Below are 20,762 nucleotides of genomic sequence, written 5' to 3' on the forward strand. Positions count from 1 at the left end.
AATTCTTAGAAATTACTAAATGCGTTTGCGTTAAGTATAATTAAATACTAAGCTATAAATAAGTGATTTTCCCGTAATTGATGCAAAAGAAGTGTGAAAAATTGTCATGATGAATGACACTAGTGACTTTGGTGGTTACGGTTGGTGTCATGGCGGAAAACCGTTGAAAAAACAAATTTGAAATGAGTTCTTTGACTGGTGATTTCTCGATGTTAACACAGCCCCGACCCGAAAATAATTCAACGGAGCCACGATTTGCCTTTAGTACAATCAAACGGTAAGTGATTTTTCCCTACTTGGTGCGAAAAACTTTATATTTGCCCCAGGCGACAATGCCAGCGCCGCAAGTTCCTCAAAATCAAGCCGCTTCGCCTCGACGAAATCCAGAAGGAAATCGAGGAAGCGGAGCACAGCCAAGAACGCGCCAATTCCTATTACCCCACTACGGAAACCCGGCAGTCCCCGACCCCCCTGCAGGACAGTTTCGACCTCAACTTCCCCCCGCTTTTGACGCCGTCCAAAGAGCCCCCTTGCGAGAAGTTCGTGACCCCATGTCCTGTCGCCAAACCCAACTTCATTTACACCACCCCTAAGAATAAAATCCCGCCGAAGGTGCAATGCAGCGTGAGGCTGCAGACCCCACGTGATTGTGATGTCGACACCGTGCAAATACCACCAGAGATCTCATTTGGGAAAATTCAAGTCAACGATGTTGCCTACACTGTTTTGAACGAGCTGGGAAAAGGGGGAAGTTCACAGGTTTTTCACTGTTTTAACCCCCAGACGAAGAGTCACAGAGCGATCAAAGTGGTCTCGCTTGAGAATAAAGACTCGGCCAAGGGGTTTATTAACGAGGTGAAAATGTTGGAGAAGTTACAAAAGTGCAATCGCATCATTAAAATGTTTGATTAGTAAGTTGGTAGCCAGTTTCCATTAAAATTCTAATTATTTTTCTAGTGAAATTAAGGAGGAGGAAAAAACTTTGTTGGTCGTACTGGAGGTTGGTGGTACTGACTTATCGAAAATTTTGAAAGAATCCGCCCTCAACACCGCTCATATGCCCCTCTACATGCTGCTTTACTATTGGATGGAAATGTTGTACGCCGTTAAGCAAATTCATTCAAATGGAATCGTTCATTCGGACTTAAAACCGGCGAATTTCCTCGAAGTCGGGGGTTATTTAAAACTCATCGACTTCGGAATCTCCAGTTGTATTCAAAATGATATGACCAGTGTTTTCAAGGGGGTCCCCGAGGGCTCCTTCAATTACATAAGCCCCGAAGCTTTAAGTGGTGAGACTAGTTCGAACGTGAACAGCCCCACGTTTGGAAAACCAAAGTACAAAGTAATTAAAATTCACCCAAATGGGTTACGAGTTGGTAATGTCCATTATTGACCTTGAAATGCTCAATTTTTCAAAAATTTTACAGGAATCACTTTCAACTATACAGCGTGTCCCAAAAATAAGTTACAATACCAACTTTTGCTACCCTAATATGGAGTTTCAATTTAAAAAGAAACAAGTTTATATTGCAACTTACTTTTGGGACACGCTGTATAGTTGAAAATAATTTCGTGCGATGCACTGTATACTTTTTTTTTTCAAATTTTAACACTTAAAGGTCAATAAAGGACTTTACATAATTATACTCGTTTTCATGTTAATGTGCATCAAAGTAGTTGAAAGGGATCATTTTAAGGTAGCAACCATGCGAAAATTCAAACAATCCTAACCTCAATCTTCCCTAAAGAAATATTTTTTCAAATAAATGTGTACCCCATGTAGCAAAAAATAATTAAAATTAACAACATAATTAGCATAGGGTAGCAAACTTACAGATTTTTGTCATTATTGATGTGATTAAATTTAACCTGAATGACTAAAGTGTGAATCGGCCTTTAAATTAAAGATGTATCTAGACTTATATGTACTTGATGTACATTAATATGTAAGAGTTTAGCTGTGAAACATCATTCATTAGCTGTGAATGATGTTACGCTTGAAACTTTTAAAAAAACTCTATCCACATCCGAATGTAATTATTAAGCATTTTTTTTTTCAGATTAGTTATAAGTCTGACGTGTGGTCGCTGGGGTGTATTTTATACCAACTGGTCTACCGACGCACCCCCTTCCAACACATCACGCAAATCTGGGTGAAACTCTCCACGATCGTGAACCCCGACCACAGAATCGAGTTCCCCGAGGCCGATTGGGTCCCCCAGAAACTAATTAATACGATAAAAAAGTGCCTGCAACGAAGTGTCAAATCCAGACCCTCAATCGACGAACTGATCACCGAATACGAAAACATGTTCCATAGTTTAGTGTAAATAAACCCCTTTATACAATATTATATTATATTAAAAAATTTATTAATCGCCTTATGAAACACTGAATAAATAGAACCTTATCCATTTAAGCATGCGATTAAACCCCAAATTTCTATCAGAATTTACAAGGAATTCCCACATCTAAGTCTGGTACGTTTTCGGATCGGGAGGTCCCTTTCAGGGTCATTAATCCTACTCCTCGTCCTCAAATACTTCTCAGGAGTGAAATGACTCAATTTGACTTCGTTTTCGTGTAAAAAATTGGCAGTGTTTTTAACTTTCTTCTTCCGTTTCTTTTCGGACGAACTCACCACACTTTCGTCGTGCGAACTGTCATTTTTCTTCACTGGTGTGGAAGTAATGCCGTTCATACGCAAATCGGGAGTTGTTGACGTGACCACGCCCTCGTCGGTCACACACGAATCGGGTGCAGGCACGTCACTCGGCACAATCGCGTTTGATTCCTTCGACTAATCGGATTCGTCAAAATTCAGCCAATCACAAGAGAGGGGATACTCACCGGGTCATGGTCGCTACAAATGAACCCTAGGAGTTTGTCGTAGCGGACGTTACCGTCAGAGTGAGACGGACAATACGAGTTAATACATTTGACACAACAACGGATGGTGCGTTTGGTACAAATGTTACAATTGTGCCATTGACACACCCACTTCCCGCCCTCAGGCCACGCCTCCAGGCCCACACACGCTAAATGATAATACTTTGTACAGATTTTGTTATTGCAAGCGGCAACGTCGCCCTGTTTGCCGCAGATAAAACAGGGATTGTCATTATCGACAATTTCAGGCGGTGGTGTTTTCTTCTTTTTGGGTTTGGTGGATTTCCTCGGAGGATTATCCTAGAGACACTTTTTATTACCAACCTAACGAAGCAAAAAAAAACTCACCGTTTTCACTTTAACCCCGATGTAGCCACTACAATTGGGAGCCCCACAATGACAGATCTTCTTCTCTTTTCCAATACACTCTAAATTATAATTAAAAGTGAGTTCAGTACCGGCCGGAATGTCACATTTTGCAAACAATCCAACACGGGTGTCACCATTTACCGTCCATTTCTGCGTTTCACAGTTGGGGTCACACGAATGGTTCATAAATCTGGCAACGTTGCCTTTCGGACCAGCATCCAACATTCTGTCCTTGTCAATCGTGAGGAAATAGTAGTTTTCTTCTTTTTGTTCGTGCATTTTTTGGACGCGACGTTGGTACTCCTGTTCGTCGATCATTTCCCCAACGTATTCAATCACGAATTGACCTTTTCGGATGGGGGCGAGCGTTTTGAGACCCCAACCGCGGAAAAGCGTACGGTGGGGCACCAATGGGGGGTACTCGCGCTTCTCGAAACATTGGTTGTTGCAGCGCTCGCCGGCCGGACACACGTCAGGGTTGCACTCGGTCAAAAGCAACCTAAAATTATTTTTTTTAATTTATGAAAAAAATCTAGTGGCAACAGCTACCGCCCCTCCACATTGTCTATAAAATTGTGACATTTGAGTTTGATAGTCAATGTTGCCAACTTAATTTCAGTCACAGGCGACTTTGTTTAAGTAAAAAAATGATATTTTGCAACAAACCTATTTAAACAGTCGCTATCCGGGCCACAGGGATGTGGATGGTTCGGATCACAATCACAAGAGGTCGTATTGCTCGTATTTCCATCAAACAACCTCACATTTCCCACGGGTTTGTTGACCTTAATCCTGATATATGGGGGCGGTTTCATCCCACTATTCTTCTCCTCAAATTTCCTCGCTTTAAACTCTACAAAATTCACTCAATTAAATGAAACCTCGACTGTTTTATTTATTAAATTACGTTTTTTCAACTCGTGTGCCGCCGCAGCCTCTCCGATTGCCTTAAGAAACGCATTATCGACTCGTTTTTTCACCGATCCCGAATGCCCCCTATCCCCTTCCTGAAACAGGAACGTCCTCCCCCTCCCCACCCAATAATGATCATAAGTTCCGTAAAACTTCACGACGAATTCCCCCTTACTATGTGGGATATTTTTCACGTTATCTGGAACCTCATTTGGGAATAAAATCACCGCAGGCCACCACCTAAACGACCCCAATTTCACCCAAACAATCTCATCGTAGAGGGGCAACCGGCCCGATTGACAATCCTCGCAGAAAAACGTCTCAACTTCGTCCAAATCCCCCGGGAGACACTCTCTATGCACACTCGTGGGGCAAGTCTCGCAACAAATCAAGTCGCCCCCTTTGGAACAAATGAAACACCAATTTGCGTTGATCGTTGATTGGTAGTTACGTTTTTTGCTATTGGTGAAATGCCTCGGGCATATTATTTGCGATGCTGTCAATATTTCCGTCCCTGCGGGCACACAGTAATTACTCGAGTGGTAAGTCGCGGGGCATTTGAGGCATTTCACGACTTTGTCACTCGTGCAACGCGAATTCGCCGCTCGGGGATCATCGGAAATGCACGTATGGCACACGTGACGCGGACATACGAAACTGTCCGATTTGATAAGAAGCGACCATTGAGTCTGAGGCCATAATTTGAGGCACTCGGGGTGATAATATCTACCACATTGGTGGAGGGAGCACTTCTGACGCACCTTTGACCCCATTTCGGACTCTTCCTTGTTGCAAACGAGACACTGAGGTGCCTCATCTGTGACACACCATGCACATTTCAAATGGGTGAAATTGTCTTTCCCCGATTCGGCCTCTTTCGGTGCCTCGTTGGTAACACAAATGTAACTGATATTATCGGCAGTGACGTGTTTTATGATTGGTACTTCCTTCTTCGAGGGCGTGGCAGTGACAGTGAGGGAGAGTTTCGATTGGGTTTTTGATTTTTCGGGCGTGACCTGTTTGACAACCTCCTCCAAAACATACTCTTCGCTACTTGAGTCTGTTGATTCGCAATATACCGATTGGTAGTCGAATTTTTTCATTATTTCTTTCATCCGAAGATCGATTTTCTCAGCCAATGACATTCCTTTGTAATTCGGGGATGTACTCAAATCGGGCAAGGGTTGTTTCGACTCCATTGAAATTATCTCAACGGTGCTTTTCTCCTCTTTTTGCTCCACGACACGATTCATGGCACACTCGTAGTGATAAACACCGTTACAAGGGCCCTTGCATTTGAAAACTTCGCCGTTTTTTTCGCAAATTTGACACACCTTCTCCTTGGGGATTCCCCGAAAAATGTTGTTTCGCCGAAACAACGCCGCCTGGGATTCCATCGAGGGGGGCATCGAGCTGTTATCGCTGAGTTTCGAGTCGGTGTCGGAAGTTTCGCCGTTTTGGGGCTTCTTCCTTGATTTCGTTTCTTCGTTTTCTTCAATCGAAACTCGATTGAATTTTTTCAGCGGTTCTGGGATTTCCTCTCTGACTTGCGGGTGGCGCAATTTCTTCCGGGCTTCGAGCTGCTCCTCCGAGAATTCTTCCTTTTTCAAATACTTCTTCTTTTTTGAAAACGGTTTCAAACTCTCGGGATTTGAAATGATCTCTACTGGTTCTTCTTTAGGCAACTCGTTTTCTAACGTTTCAACTGGTTCCGTTTTAATTTCCTCAACTGGGATTACACTTTCTTCAATTTTCACTTTTTTCGCCAAATTTTCAGCGCCCGACAACCGCAATCGTTTCCTATCCTCATACAATTTCTTCTTTTCTTGCTTCAGTTTGTTTTTCCTTTCGCGTTCGCGTTCGAACATTTCGAAAAAGTAGTTCAAACGTTCGTCAACTGTTTTATATCTCAGAGAATCGGCCTCGGAGACGCCTTGTTGCCATTTGGCCATCTGGGTCGGCTTTATAAAGCAACACTCTTTGATATAAGACGATTTAAATTTTCCCTAAAAATTAAACTTAAAACATGTTATTCAGAGCGGTAAATTACCTCGTCCTTGAGCTTTTTTGAAAGTCGTTCAAGGTCGTCCTTGTCGTAGAAAAGCATTACGTTTTGGCCATGCACCCATGACCTTCGACCGTTATCGCCCAAAAATCTCACGTGATAAAGAGGATGGACCCGATTCACAACTAAATAAAAAATATTAAAACACAACACAAATTAGTTTTAATTAAAACGTGCACGAATAAACGAACAAACCGCAAAAAGTGTCTTGTCTTTGCCATTTTATCGAAAAAAACTGATAACTTCTGGAGATAAATGAAACAGACAAGACAAGAATTATACCAGGTAAATAAAAAGTATGGAACCAAACGTTTTTTGCTTAAACTATTTATATTCTGGTAAAACTAATTGATGAATGATAAAGTAGTATAAAAATGTGATGTCTTACCAAGAATAAAATTTTTCTTTTGTTTTTGAGTTCTACAAAATTTCTAATTTTTTTAAATGGCAACCCACTATAAAACCATTTTTTCATGAAGGTTATGATATAAGGATTACAATCATCCACTTTATATTTAATTTCTTTAATTGTTTTTTACAAAAATTGCAATTTTGACAAAAAAAGAATCGCATAATACAAAATTTCGTTCCCAAAATATGATCACATTTTTTATTTTACTTTAATTTATAATAATTATTATTTTCTGGAGACAAATGATTTAAAAAAAAACGCTTGATTCAATACTTTATATTCACCCTGGAAATGATTTTCCAAGTTTTTTTTGCTACAGGCTATTAGAAAAATTCTGTATTTAATGTTTTTTTGTGGCTTTAATTGGCAAAATTTGTGTACCTTTACTAAATAATTATAAAAAAACATATACAAGATTATCACTATCATTAAATCGATATAAAAAATGTCAAATGTCAAAAATTAAATGTTAAAATTTTTAACAGATAGAATTTTTAAACATTCTTTCCATGTTTCTGGTATCTTATCTTACTTGAAATTTTTCTATGCAGGGCGAGTTCTGACACATCCTGTATCTTCATTGGATTTTAACACAAAGTACATTGAATAAAAAATTAAAATTTGTCCAACACAATCAATGAAGATTATAGAACTAATTTGGTACTAAAAACGATTATTTCATCGTCATTCCTTCAATTTTTTTATTTAAAGGGAATGGGAAGTGTTTAGTCTGCGGTCCGTTCTTATTGTCACATGACAAACTCCAACCAATTACCGAATTTCTTATGGGATCCAGTTGTCGGTTCTTGTGCAATCATGCAAGGCCAATAGGGAAAATTACCAATTTTCGCCCAAGTTAAATCTCCAACTTCAAATTCGATGACTTCTGCAAAAAAAAATTTTTTAGTGCCCCAAGAAACACAATACTGACCTTCTTTGACAACAACTTTAAATTCCTCCTCCTTCGTCTCGTTTTCTATCTCAACTTCCTGTTGTTTTTTTTCGTCTGAAATTTCTTTCGCTACTTTGACCGGATTTATGACTTTTTTTGTTTTACTTTTCTCATGTGACTTATTTTTTAGTGTACTTGACCTTAAGGATTTTTGACTTATATTTGGCAACTCCTGAGTGTGTTCATCAAGTTCTTGGCCTACTTTTGACAGTTCTGTCTCCCCCACACTATCATTTGTTTCATTTCCGGGCGACTTGATATTCACAATCTGAAGCAAATTTGCCTCCGCATTCGACCTTAAAACCCTCTTAGGGGGGCTACTCCCAACTTTGGTTCTCTTCGAGACAGGTGAAATTTTATTTATTTGAACAAACAACCTCTTCTTAGCCCCCTTGGGGGTGTTCTCATCAGACAGTCCGTTCGTGGGCAATTTGGAGGCCCCGCCTCTGGCACAACTCATCTCGCCCACGTTAGAGATCGGTTCGGTGGTGAAAATCTCGTCAAACGTCCACGGATTGGGCAAATTCACGTCATTTTCGCCCGCGAAGTCCACGTCGATGTTAGTGTTGCGCTGAAACGCGGGGCTCTTCACTGGAACGATCGGTTCGTCCGGCAAACCAAAGCTCTCAATCACGCAGTCGCTCTCCAGGTGTTTCCTCCGGTTTGAGTACGTCTTCAGGGCGCTTTTCGGCGAGGCTTTCGCCTCGTACTCCACACCGGGCTTCGAGATCAACTTGAGCACTTTGCTCACGTCCACGACGGTCGGCACTTCAACCTTGCTCTCAACAGCACTTTTGAAAAACTTGCGCTCTTTGATCGAACCATCCAAGCCCCGATGCGACTTGAAATTATTCGCCACTTTCATCCCCAAATCGTCGAGTTTCGTAAACTCGTCTTTGATCTCGAACACGATGTCGCGGGCCTTGAGAGGCGACTTCACTTCCGGGGGGTTATCATCGAGGATAATGTCGTCGATGTTGCAGAAGTCGCGCGAGATTTTGGGGCGTCGGGTCCTACCATAGCGACTCTTTCCTCCAGGACTGATTATTTCGGGACTAGAACTCAGACAGGCTTGAGGCGAATCCATCACACAAGCCAACAGCCTGGGACGAAAGTGAGGTTAGGGCGACTTGGTCGGCAGTTTTGGGCTCGGAACAGCAATTAGACCGACAAGGGGACAAGATCGTGACATAATTAAAGCGTTTCAGATGGTTTTTAAGGAAAATTTTTAGTTTTTAAGACTGTAAGTAGACCGAGAGGGAAAGTTAGCCAATGACACACTCACCATTTAACTGACTTGAAGTGAACACTGATTATTATTTAGCATCATTTTTTACTTAGAACGGAATAGGAACTTTATCAACATAATTGTTTTTGGCTTGAAGTGAAAAAAGTTTTTGCGATATTATGACATGAAGTTTGGTGCAAACTTCTTTTGCACTTTCCCGCTTTTTCATTTTTCAAATAGCATGAAGTTAGTCGCTGACACAAATCGATAAAAATAAATTATTTAACACAGAATTAGATTTATTCCGAGTATTAGTACGACTATTGATCAATTATCAAACATTTTAAACACTAATTTACATTTCTTTCAATATTTTATAAGAGTACGTTCAAAAACTGTATTTTGGGTCAATGACATTGCATGACCCTGGTATTTATATTTAAAATATTCTCAAGCCAAGAAAAATAAAAACAAACATAAAACGCAATAATATTTAAGTAAGTCGACTTAATTACCTTACATTTATAATAATCTTTAATTTATTCTTACGAGTACGTTCATAAATGGATAAAAAATGCCCCCTTAATGTCCTTGAATTAAAAAATCGACATTTACCACTAGTTTCAGGGTATTGTATGATTTTCACAATTTTGTGTTAACGATTTGTTTTAATTTAATTTCTGGAATGTTTTTATTTTGATAGATAAAAAATCGCTGTGGCTGCGGAACAACAGCCCCCATCACCCCGACAACGCCAGTAAACAATTCATTTCCGAAAAATCTTTCACGCAGTTTAGCTCTTTCAGCTCAAAATTCTCAGTGTTTCAACCCAATTTTGAAAAAAACCCAGAAAAATGTCTTGCTGCCCTACTCCCTGCTGCGCCCCATGCTGTGCACCCTGTTGCACCCCTTGCTGCGCCCCCTGTTGCGTCCCTTGCTGCCCCCCGCCCTGTGTCTACGTACCCTGCGTGGTGCCTTGCTGTTGCCCCTGCCCCCCGCCGTGCTGCCCATCCAACGGCAACGGGAACGGAAACGGAAAGAAATGCTGTTAGTGGAGTAGACTTAAGGAAAAAGTCGGAATTTTTGCTATATTTGTCTAAATTTTTGTAATTCTAAATTTTATGTAAATAAATCGTCAAAACCAAAAAACTTTAATGTAAATACGCCCCCACATTAAAAAAAATTACCTACCCCAAAATCGTCTTTTTTGACGTTTAAAATTCAGGATAGTCACCTGTGACCCCTTTTCTCCATAGCAACGCAAGTAAACAACTCAGTTTCGAAAAAATCCTAAGCCGTTTAGTCGAGTTTCAAAATTCTCAGTTATTTTTCTCTAAAATGTCGTGCCCCCCTTGCTGCTGTCCACCTTGCGCCCCCACGTCGTGCTGCGTCCCTGTCCAGGTGTGTCCGTGCGCGCCGCCCCCGCCGTGTCCGTGTGCGCCCCTCTGCGTGCCCTGTTGTCCCCAACCCTGCGTGTTGATGCCCTGTTGTCAGATTTGTCCACCGACTTGCTCTCCCTGCTGTTGCCCCCCATGTGACGGGGGCTCCTCCTGTTAAAGCAACACGGTGCAATAAAGTGTCTTTTTCGACAAAATTTGTGTTTTATTTGCGCAGTATTGATAAGGAAGTAGTTACTCGGTTTGAAAGTGATAAGAGTGATGGAAAGTGGCCACAAAAAGAAAATAATCCACACAAAAAATTTCTTCTTGTATGGATTTTTACGTATGACTTGATCTAATTAATTTCTAATTTTGGTTCAGGTGTTTTGCCAATTTGTTCGTAAAGAGAGATTGGGGCAAGGACTTGTGTGAATTACCAGAAAATTTAAAATCGAAATATTTGTGTGAAAAATTGGAAAAAATTTGGCTTGAGTTGAAACCAAAAAAGAAAAAGCTTTCAATCATTGAGCCACTTCTCAAGTGTCACTTTTTCACCTACTTTTTCTTGGGTCTAACTCAATTAATTGTTAAAACTTCATTAATGTCAGTATTCTAATTGATTTATCAGTTTTTTAACAATTTTTTAGTATTGGTTATCCGTTCCTGATTGACAAATTTTTGGAATCCCGAAGTGTTTTTGGCTTTTCATTGGTCGCTTTATTCCTTTTGGAAACTCTCTACGACCAGTGGTACATGTTTAAGCTGAAATTGTTGCAATTACAAGTCGAATCGGCCCTTTGTGGGCTCATTTACCGAAAAAGTTTAAAATTGCCTCAAGTGCATTTTGGCAAAATTTTGACTTTCATAACTAAGGATTGTCATAACCTTAACACATCTCTGCGAAGAGCCAATGACGTCTGGATCTACATTTTACAATCAATTTTCTTAATTTATTTAATTTTCAGAAAAGTAGGATTCACAGTTTTAGTTCCAATAATTTTTTTCCTGGGTATATTAGTACTGCAAGGTGGTTAAAAAAAACACATTTTTAAAGTCACGCAGTATATTTTCACAAATTTCAGTCCGCTGGGCCCTTAAATCAAAAATTCTGAAAACAATAATGCTGGAAACAACTGAGAGTCGTTTCGGTTTCACCCAAACCGTTTTATCTGGAATAAAATCAGTGAAAATGAACAAATGGGAGACGGTTTTCGGGGAAAAACTGTGCAAAATTCGATCGTAACTCACCCACTTTGAGTTAATCAATAATTTTCCGAAATAATTTTCCAGGGAGGAAATCAGTCTCACTCATAAGATTTTCCTACTCAAATTTCTCATCTCCTCAAATGCCACACTCTGGATTTGTGCCAGTTTCTTCCCCTGGACGGCCATGTACCTCAATAAAATGTCCCTAGACGCCATTTTTAACCTCTTCCAGATTTACCAAATTTTGGGTCACGTGTTATTGACACTTGTGCCACTTTCTGTAAGTCAGAGTGCCGAAACTTTGGCCACTATTGACCGACTCGACTGTTTTTTACAACTGGGCGAAGTACCAATAAGGGTACCAGTGGGTGCCTCAAGTGCCCAAATAGCCCTAACAAAGGTCACTGTAACACTAAATAGGGAAACCGTGCTTCGCGACATTAACCTTGACCTTGGGACGGGTCTACACCTAGTGACTGGTGCAGTCGGTAGTGGGAAAACCTCCCTTTTGAAGACAATTTTGCGAGAGTTTGAGCCAATCACAGGCCAGGTTTTAACTCAAGGTTCTCTCACTTTTTCGTCCCAAAAACCTTGGATTTTTGCGTCGACAATACGCCAAAACATATTATTCGAGGAAAATTTTGATGAGATGAGATACAACCAAGTTTTGCAAGTTTGCGACTTGAGCTTTGACCTCAAAAAACTGGGCGATTTGACCCCAATTCAAAGCTCGAGTTTGAGTAAAGGGCAAAGGGCTCGGATTAACTTAGCTCGGGCTGTTTACAAAAACTGTGATATTTATCTACTAGATGACCCTTTGGCTAGTCTAGATCACGAAACAAAGAATTTGATATTTGAAAAATGTGCGTCATTTCTCCGAGAAAAACTGGTGGTTTGGACAGCAAGAGAAATGTTCGATTGCCCGAATTGTGTGGTTTTAGACAAAGGAAAAATAATTTCTGTTGAAAAATTTGAAACAAAAATTCGAAATTTTGACTTGTTTCAAGAACCAAAAATTGAGGATACTGTCGATGACGCGAGTGATGAAATAACCCAATTGTTACCAAAACCTGAGCCTCTTAAATTTTTTTTTGAGGAAGAGACTAGAGGTGGGAGCGTTGATTTCAAAATTTACAAGAAATGGATCCAAACAACCGGTTTTTTTCTCGTCTTTTTCGTAATTTTTCTTGTGGCTTGTTTGCCACTAATGGTCAAAATTTTCGACACATCTCTAATCTCCTGGAAAGTCGAATTAAAGGAGCGAAAAAATATAATAGCTAGACATATCGCCCTGTTTATGATTTATTTGATTTTCATCGTTATTTCCAATGTTAATTTTCTTATTTTTATCAAAAAGGCTTCAATTAAACTTTACAAATTTTTATCACAAGCCGTGTTAAACGCCGACTTGGCGTTTTTTAGCAAAAATTTGAGTGGACAAGTTTTGAGTCGGTTTTCAAGAGATTTGCTCGTTTTGGATGAAATTTTACCGTTTTTGTATTACGATTCTTGCAAGGTTTAAAAAATAATAATTTAAGTGTACCTAATTAAATTTTGTTATTTCTAGACTTTATTTAGCGCAATATGGGCCATAGTTGAGTTAATTCTAGTGCAAAAGATTTTTCTAGTGGCTGTTACAATTTTTATTCTCAGTGTTACAACTTTGCAAAAAAAATTTCGTTCAGTTGCAACTGACGTGAAGAGATTGGAAGCCTCAGGTAGTATTTATAGAGACAAACAAAATTAAAATTATTTTTTTTAGCCAAAAGTTTAATTATTGATTATTTTAACTCTACTTTAGAAGGATTAACAACAATACGGGCACAAAATACCAATTCTGTTTTTTACCAAGAGTTTGAAAACCGTTTAGATTTGTACACATCTGCATCTTTTACGTATATGTGTACCAAAAGAATTTTTTTCATTTCTTTTAATTTAGTTTCTTCCATATTTCTTGGAGTAGTAATAAGCCGATTTTTGGTCGTTACGTCTGGTATTAAAAAAAAAACTTTTAAAACAATAACAAAGAATTTTTTCAGAATCACTCAATATACATTTTGCCCTGCATCAAAGCCTTTTCCTCATACAAATTTTGAGCGAGGGACTTTTAAAATGGAGTGAATTTGAAACACACTTTAATTCAGTGGAGCGAATTTTGGACTATTCTTATCAGAAAAAAACAAAATTTGTATTGAAAAATTGTCCAAAAATCGGAGAAAATCAAGTCGAAAATGTCGATCTTTTTGTACCCAACTCAAAAAACGTGACTTTTGGGGATTCCCGAAAGGAAAAAATTGGAATAATTGACAATAGTGGATCCGGAAAAACCGATTTAATTTTCACACTTATCGACCCTCACGGGAAACTTTCTTCGAGTGGAAAAATTTCAGGCTTTTCAGAAGACCCAATTTTCTTTCAGTCAACTATTCGAGAAAATGTTGACCCGTTTGGAGAACACACAAACTCGGAAATTTGCGACGTTTTGAAAGCATTAAATTTCTACAGATTTTTTTTCCTTGATTTGGAAGAAGAAATATTCGACCTCAGCGAGGGGCAAAAAGAAATAATTTGCTTGGCAAGACTGATATTAGATAAAAGTGATATTGTGATCATCGACAATCCCAGTGTTTATTTCGACCTGAAGCATTTTTTGGGACGCACTGTAATAATTGTAAGCCACGATTCGCGAATTTTGGAAAAGTGTGAAAAGACTATCTTATTACTAAATGGCGAAGCCGTATTATGTGTTGCCTAACCAAACCAATAAACTCAAAAATTACTCAGATGGCTAAATAAAACATAGTTTTTGGTATTTAAAACAAAATTCATTAAAATAAAATCGTTCCAATTGTCTATTAATAAAAAAATTGTTTCATTGCTTCGAAATTCTATCAACTGCAATCGCGTTCCCATTTCCTCGAATTCGCATCACACCGAAGTGAACTTGACTTTTAACCCAACTAAACTGATAAAAAAGTGCATTTTAATCATTGTAATCAACAACAACCAAAATGGTCCTCTCAAAACCCATATTCAACGCGTTAGGTTTTTATTTCGAGCAATTATTCAACCACCCGATTCGAACAAAAGCAATTACGTGGTAAGTACCCCCAATCACAATAATTTTGTAATTAACACAATTTCAGCTGTGTTATAGCCACCGCCGGGAACTACGCCTCCCAATGCATCTCTGGAAACAAAGTCCTTAATCAACACAGCCTCCTAGCTTACGGCATTTTCGGGTAAAACACCCCCAACTCCACTAAAAAAAGTCACAATTGTTTCTACAGATTGCTGTTTGGGGGCACCATCCCGCACTATTTTTACGCATGGCTGGAACGAGTGGTCCCCGAAGAGGCGGCATTTCCCATCGCAAAGAAACTCTTTCTTGAACGACTGATTTACTCGCCTTTGTACCAAGCATTTACGTTGTATGTTCTGGCCAGGTTGGAGGGCAAAAGTCACGAGGGGGCCCTTAACCAGTTACAGAGTTTGTATTGGAGTGTCCTCACGTCCAGTTGGAAGTACCTGACCATCATTCATTTGCTCAATTTGAGCGTTGTACCCCCGATGGTACGCTTGGTGTATAATTGGTTGCCTAACTTTTATTAACTTTTTACAGTTGAGGGTCTTTATCATCAACCTTGTGGGATTTTTCTGGACGATTTACATTGCCAACAAGAGGCGTCAACAGGCCAAACGTGATAAATAAGCCAAGGGGGCTGTTTTTATAATTAAGTAATCATTCCAATTTAAGGGTGTTTGAAATGTTATTTAGATGTAATTTGGTTATAAATAAAGTGGTTGGTTGTTTGATTTGAAATGAGCGTAAACACGGGTTTTTTAAATCGTTAGAAACACGTTCCGTGTTAGCACATGGCTTGTTAAATTGGGGAGTCTCACGTCCCCTCCAGATATCACGCACCGATGGTTCTTGTAGCGGCCAAAAGCACGTTAGTCTGGCGCGAGCCGCAACTGAAACAACAGTAGTGATCCAGTTTCAGTTTTCAGTGTTGTGATCGTTTGAATGGATTATTTTTAAATAAGGGTGAGGGGCGCCAAAATCGCACAACAATCACGCAGGCTGCGCTAATTAATTGGCCATTAGGCGTCCGAGTAGGCGTCGTATTTTGTAACAGCGCATAATTGAACTTGTTTAAATAATTCATTACGTTGATTGATACAATGATAAACTCATTTTGTGTGGATGAATGGTAGCGCGGTGAACCGAACACTCGGTATTATTTCTTTTGTTGAAGTGTCTCGAGGGTTTTAAATCGGCTTGTAAGCGAGCCAAACGCTTTCAATGGGATTTAAATCCGGTGAATGTTTTGATCGCGTGTGATCGATCGAGCGATATTTGAATAAATATTCAATTTTTAGTCAAGGTTTTGTTTGTAAATAAAGCATTAAGGGTACGAGAGAGTGGTTTTTTATTCAAATTTTCAAACGTTTCTTATTTATATGATCTGGGTACGAAAAAACAAACATTTATCAAAGTTTACTCGAAATGTCAGACTAGTTTTGACGAAAGTGGAGAATTTTACGTAAACATTTGGATTATTTAGTGTTTTATTTATTTACTGGTGGAAGGTTAAAAATATACAAATGCACGAAATCTGTTTTGAATCTCCAAGTATCAAACTTGAAAATTTCGCTAAACTGCAAAACTAAAATAAAAAATTAATGTTAGTACAATTACGAGATTAAAGAAAATGAGCTAAATTATTGGAATTATGGAATCATCTCTCAATCAATCAAACTTAAAAAAAAAAACAAATATTGTTTGTTACTCGACATTTAATATACAGAATGACCCATGTAACTTGTTTTTCTCGGTTAGTATATCTATTCTAAGAAATACAATCCACAAATTATAAAAAAAAAATGGATTTTAATGTCAGTTCTTCAGAAAAATAAATAGATTTTAATAAACTTAGTGTAAAAAGCGGCATTGATATTTTTTATTTTGATGAATTTTTTCCGTTTGTTTATAAGTAGGTATAGGTAGTATCAGCAGGAACACTTTGTTTAGACTGTTTTTAAAAAATAATTTAAAAAATAAAAACGAAAATATAATAAAAATACAATAGTTTTGTTCTAATCAGAGTAGCCTGTGACTCTAAAATAAATTAGGTTGGCAACATAGAACAAAATATAGACAGAAGATATATGAGACTTATTAATTGTCATATCGTCTGTCTACATTATTTAATGTTGCCAACCTAATTTCAAAATCACAGACTACTTTAATCAGAAATTAAATACAATGCACACTAGCGGACACGGAATTTTGTACGAATTGTCATTTAACTGACATAAAAATGTAAAACGGGCCTTAGGCAACTAAGTTCACTTTTGGTTTTTGTAATTTTTATCCTTGTAGCTAGAGAAAAAAGGACAACAATTCAAAATAATTTATTGAACTTATATAAAATCACAAAAATTGACGCTAAAAATAAATGTTAACTAAAACTTTTAAATTTTAGTTTCAAACGTCAATCATAATGACAATAAAGCGTGGCTTACATTGACATTTTTTAAACTTACATAAATTTGATGTCACATAGATTTGATGTCCGCCACTGTATGACAGATAAATAAAAAACATTTTTTTTAATACAGAGTGTTTCACGCCCCAGAGAAAAATGCCAATAAGTAAAATGTCAAAATATTTTGACACTTATTTTTTGACATTTGACTTTTTTATGTCTGTTTAATGTTACCTGCATATTTTTTTTCATAATTATTTAGTAAAGATACAAAAACTTTGCCCATTAGAATCCAAGTACCACAATTAACGTTAAAAATAGTTACAATTCAGGAAACAGTATTTCCTCTTCTAATATCTTGGAGCAAAAAACATGTACATACCTACTTAAAAATATTTTTTCAATTGAAATAAAGTGTGCAAAATTTAAACCTTCATAATTTTAAATTTTTGTAGATAATTTTTTTAACATTTTTTCCATATTCCTGGTATATTATTTTACTTGACAATTTTTTCTAGGGCGCGAGTTCTGAAATACCCTGTATACTATAGAAAATTAGTTACAGATTTAAAAATCACTTATTTTAACCAATTTTATTTAGGTAAAGAACGTTAAAGTATAAAAAATTCTGAAATTATAAAAATATTTTTTTTTATGACAGATACACCAATTTATTTAAATTAGCCTGTATAGTATTCCTTGAAACTTAATTAAAAAAAAAACGACTAATAGATTTTTATTATCCTATATTTAATATACAGGATGACTTATGTAAGATCTTCTCGCAAACAAATATCGATAGTGTAACATTTTACAAGATTAGAAATTTAAATTTTGCGCTTTGGAAGCTTATACAGATTTATCAACAATAAATTACCACCTAGGATTTGAACTTTTAGGAAAATTACGTTTTTCATGTTGTTTGTAACTAGAATTTTCAGAAGTAATTTTGAATGCTTAGGGTTGGTTACCCTTTATAGTTAACGGTTGACGTTTTCTGTCAACCTGCTGTCAGCTATCAGTTGAAACCTCCATACAAGCTGACAGGTGATTAACCTAAATTTTGACACTGGTTACGATATCTTTTGTTTGTCACCAAAAACCAACAAAATCAAATTTATGGCAACCTATTCACGAATATCCCGAAATCCTAGGGAGTAATTTCTTGTTGATACCACAATAGTAGAGAGTTCTCAGAAAAAGTAATGCAAAAAGAAACTTGTCAATTTTTTATCCAAAAAAATCAGGGTAAAAAAATCTGAAGTAATACAAAATTTACAAAGAAATTTTTATAAAAAAATTTGAATTACAACAAGAGATGTCAATGCCAGTCAATCTGCAAACACAAGATCTAAAGAAATAAAAAAATATTATTTTTTGTCAGTTTTGTGATGCACTTTTCTCTATACAAAAACTTAAAACTCAAATTTGAGCACAAATTTTGGAGATATCAATGCTAGACTAGACACAAAACGGCGATTTCAATGACATAAATAAATAAAAAAATGAATTATTTAACGAGAGTTGTTTCAATGGTAGATATCGAAAGAAAGTGAATCTTATTTATCCACGTCCGAAATGAATAAGCGCCGGCGATCCGACCATAGCAAACAAATCATCGAGTCAAAACGGGTTTGAATTTTTTCGTCCGATGGGAGGAACACATAATAAATCATCTGTTTGGAGAGAAAGAATGTTGATAATCTCACACTCGGCCGAGTAATCCGATCCTCTAAGGGCTCGCCTTGATTTACACAAACTCCTCAACATACCTCTCCAACCGGAAGCACAATTAAAACACTTGAAATTTAATCAAATCGCATCATTACGCGTAATGACTCCACGCAATTTGCATTTAAATTATCTGCAAGGACAGCGTTTCGCATCTATGATTTAGAACTTAATTCCATGGAATTATCGAGGGCTTGAATCCTCCCTCTCGAAGTCAACGGTCGACGGCAGCCAGCCGTGACACCAGGTGGCGACCTCCGACCTCGATGGCGAAAATTTGGACATTGTGACGAAAATTACAAGTCTTCTTTATGTAAGACTTAACGAGATATTTGGACGATTTTTTGCGTAAGAGATTCGAGATTTTTTGTGATGAAATTCGATATTCGATACGTACCTAATGGCCTAGTAATTGTTATTAGCTCTAAGTATGTCTTGCACCTGGTGGTCGCCACAAAGACTATGATAATTACAGACATTTAATTGTCGGATAGAAAAGAGAAATAACAATAAAAATTTTATGCGTTTGTTTTGTTGACCATTTTTGTAGAATGTGTTCATTGGAACGGGTCGTAGGAACAAAAAACTGAAATAAGTGGTAATAAAAAAGAAAAAGAATCCGATTTCAATACAATAAATTTTTGTATAATTTCAATGTCACAGCGCCAAGGAAAAAACAAAAAAATTAAAATTTGGAACAAAAACCAAAGATATCAATGAATATTACTTTTTACATCAAACAAAGAAAAAATATTAATATAAAAGAAGTCACTTGCCATAGAATATCTAAAATTCTGCAAAACCTGAATGAAAGACTGCCATAACTTTTTTTATCGATAATCTCAATTAAAACCCAAAATTTAAAACACTAACCCAAATAATAGAAGAGAAATTTTTTTCTTAATCTCAAACGAGTCAGGAATAACAATTTTGGTTACGTATGAAAGAAATCAGTTTGGTAAAATCTCTGCAAAATGTACATTTTTCATCAAAAATACCAAATTAACCCAGAATTTCTGGAATATATCAATGCAAGATTAAGACACGAACCCAAAAATTATATGTTTCTGAATTGTACAGATTTTTCTGTAGTAAAATTCCAACAAATCTAATCTACCTAATCGCTATAAAAAACATTCAATTTTGAATAAAAAGCAAAATGTTGACTATAGTTCTATTAAATTGAAGTGAAAGAAAGAACAAAATTGAATAAAAAAGACGATAAAAGTCAATAAATTACAAAAAAATGCTTCAGTCTCTTTGATATTTAGATAATTTTGAATAAAAAGCAAAATGTTGACTACAGTTTTATTAAATTTAAGCAAAAGAAAGAACAAAACTGAATAAAAACGACGATAAAAGTCAAAAAATTCCAAAAAAAATGCTTCAGTCTCTTTGATATTCAGATAATTTTGAATAAAAAGCAAAATGTTGACTATAGTTTTATTAAATTGAAGAAAAAAAAGAACAAAATTGAATAAAAAGGACGATAAAACTCAATAAATTATAAAATGCTTCAGTCTCTTTAATATTTAGATAATTTTGAATAATATTGCTATATTAAATTGAAGCGAAAGTAAGAATAAAATTGAACAAAAACGACAATAAAACTCAATAAATTACAAAAAAATGCTTCAATCTCTTTGATATTTAGATAATTTTGAATCAAAAGCTAAATGTTAACTAGTTCTATTAAATTGAAGCGAAAAAAAAATACAAAACCGTATAAAAACGACGATAAAACACAATAAATTACAAAAAATGCTTCAGCATCTTTGTTATTTAGATAATTTAACAGTTTTTTTATTTCGTCAGAAAGCGAAAAAAAAATAATATTAAAGTTAATTAGAAACGCAAACTAAACTAAAATTTCCGAAAATATCAATGGAAAATAAGAATTCAAATGTAGTGATTTCAATGCCGCACGTCAACACATGAGCCCAATAAAATAAAAGAAATCACAGATTACCAGAAAACATTTTGATAGTCTCTGAAATACTATAAAACGTAAATTATTAAAAATATTTATCAGAAATTTAAAATTAAACAATAAAAATAACAAAAAGTTTGGAGAAAAACGTGCTAAAACGCTGAAAAATTAAAAAATTATATAATTTTCGATTT

At 36.7% G+C, this 20,762-nt stretch overlaps 5 protein-coding genes across 5 annotated transcripts in view; 4 read left to right on the top strand and 1 right to left on the bottom strand.

Annotated features, from left to right (window-relative positions):
* Positions 1-124: 124 nt before the first annotated feature.
* On the top strand, positions 125-2,375 carry LOC123016071 (dual specificity protein kinase TTK). Its single transcript, XM_044416288.1, has 4 exons — positions 125-277; positions 327-911; positions 958-1,345; positions 2,064-2,375. Exons 1-4 carry the CDS (start codon positions 183-185, stop codon positions 2,331-2,333), a joined length of 1,338 nt encoding a protein of 445 aa, XP_044272223.1. The 5' UTR covers positions 125-182; the 3' UTR covers positions 2,334-2,375.
* On the bottom strand, positions 2,348-9,057 carry LOC123016070 (histone-lysine N-methyltransferase NSD3). Its single transcript, XM_044416287.1, has 9 exons — positions 8,888-9,057; positions 7,582-8,705; positions 7,426-7,536; positions 6,224-6,363; positions 4,169-6,179; positions 3,928-4,114; positions 3,241-3,760; positions 2,854-3,192; positions 2,348-2,803 (listed from the first exon to the last, which is right to left on the bottom strand). The coding sequence occupies exons 2-9, from the start codon at positions 8,687-8,689 to the stop codon at positions 2,456-2,458; spliced, it is 4,764 nt and encodes a 1,587-aa protein (XP_044272222.1). The 5' UTR covers positions 8,690-8,705; positions 8,888-9,057; the 3' UTR covers positions 2,348-2,455.
* Positions 9,058-9,684: 627 nt separating this feature from the next.
* Positions 9,685-14,248, top strand: LOC123010141 (cystic fibrosis transmembrane conductance regulator-like). Its single transcript, XM_044406845.1, has 10 exons — positions 9,685-9,877; positions 10,232-10,364; positions 10,445-10,495; positions 10,591-10,812; positions 10,857-11,236; positions 11,292-11,448; positions 11,500-12,931; positions 12,983-13,133; positions 13,178-13,408; positions 13,455-14,248. The coding sequence occupies exons 1-10, from the start codon at positions 9,685-9,687 to the stop codon at positions 14,168-14,170; spliced, it is 3,666 nt and encodes a 1,221-aa protein (XP_044262780.1). The 3' UTR covers positions 14,171-14,248.
* Positions 14,249-14,329: 81 nt separating this feature from the next.
* LOC123015165 (peroxisomal membrane protein 2) lies at positions 14,330-15,238 on the top strand. The gene is made up of 4 exons (XM_044414734.1): positions 14,330-14,515; positions 14,562-14,657; positions 14,706-14,988; positions 15,038-15,238. Exons 1-4 carry the CDS (start codon positions 14,427-14,429, stop codon positions 15,125-15,127), a joined length of 558 nt encoding a protein of 185 aa, XP_044270669.1. The 5' UTR covers positions 14,330-14,426; the 3' UTR covers positions 15,128-15,238.
* A 110-nt stretch (positions 15,239-15,348) lies between these two features.
* The window catches only part of LOC123011750, a 32,728-nt gene continuing 27,314 nt past the window's right edge, over positions 15,349-20,762 (top strand). Inside the window, exon 1 of the mRNA XM_044409368.1 lies at positions 15,349-15,463. The gene's annotated coding sequence lies outside the window, so the exon portion shown is untranslated. The remainder of the gene's footprint in view (positions 15,464-20,762) is intronic.

The sequence above is a fragment of the Tribolium madens genome, unplaced genomic scaffold (assembly GCF_015345945.1).
Source record: "Tribolium madens isolate multiple individuals breed KSU strain unplaced genomic scaffold, Tmad_KSU_1.1 Scaffold_19;HRSCAF=116;Tcas5.2_LG9, whole genome shotgun sequence".
Classification (NCBI taxonomy): domain Eukaryota; kingdom Metazoa; phylum Arthropoda; class Insecta; order Coleoptera; family Tenebrionidae; genus Tribolium; species Tribolium madens.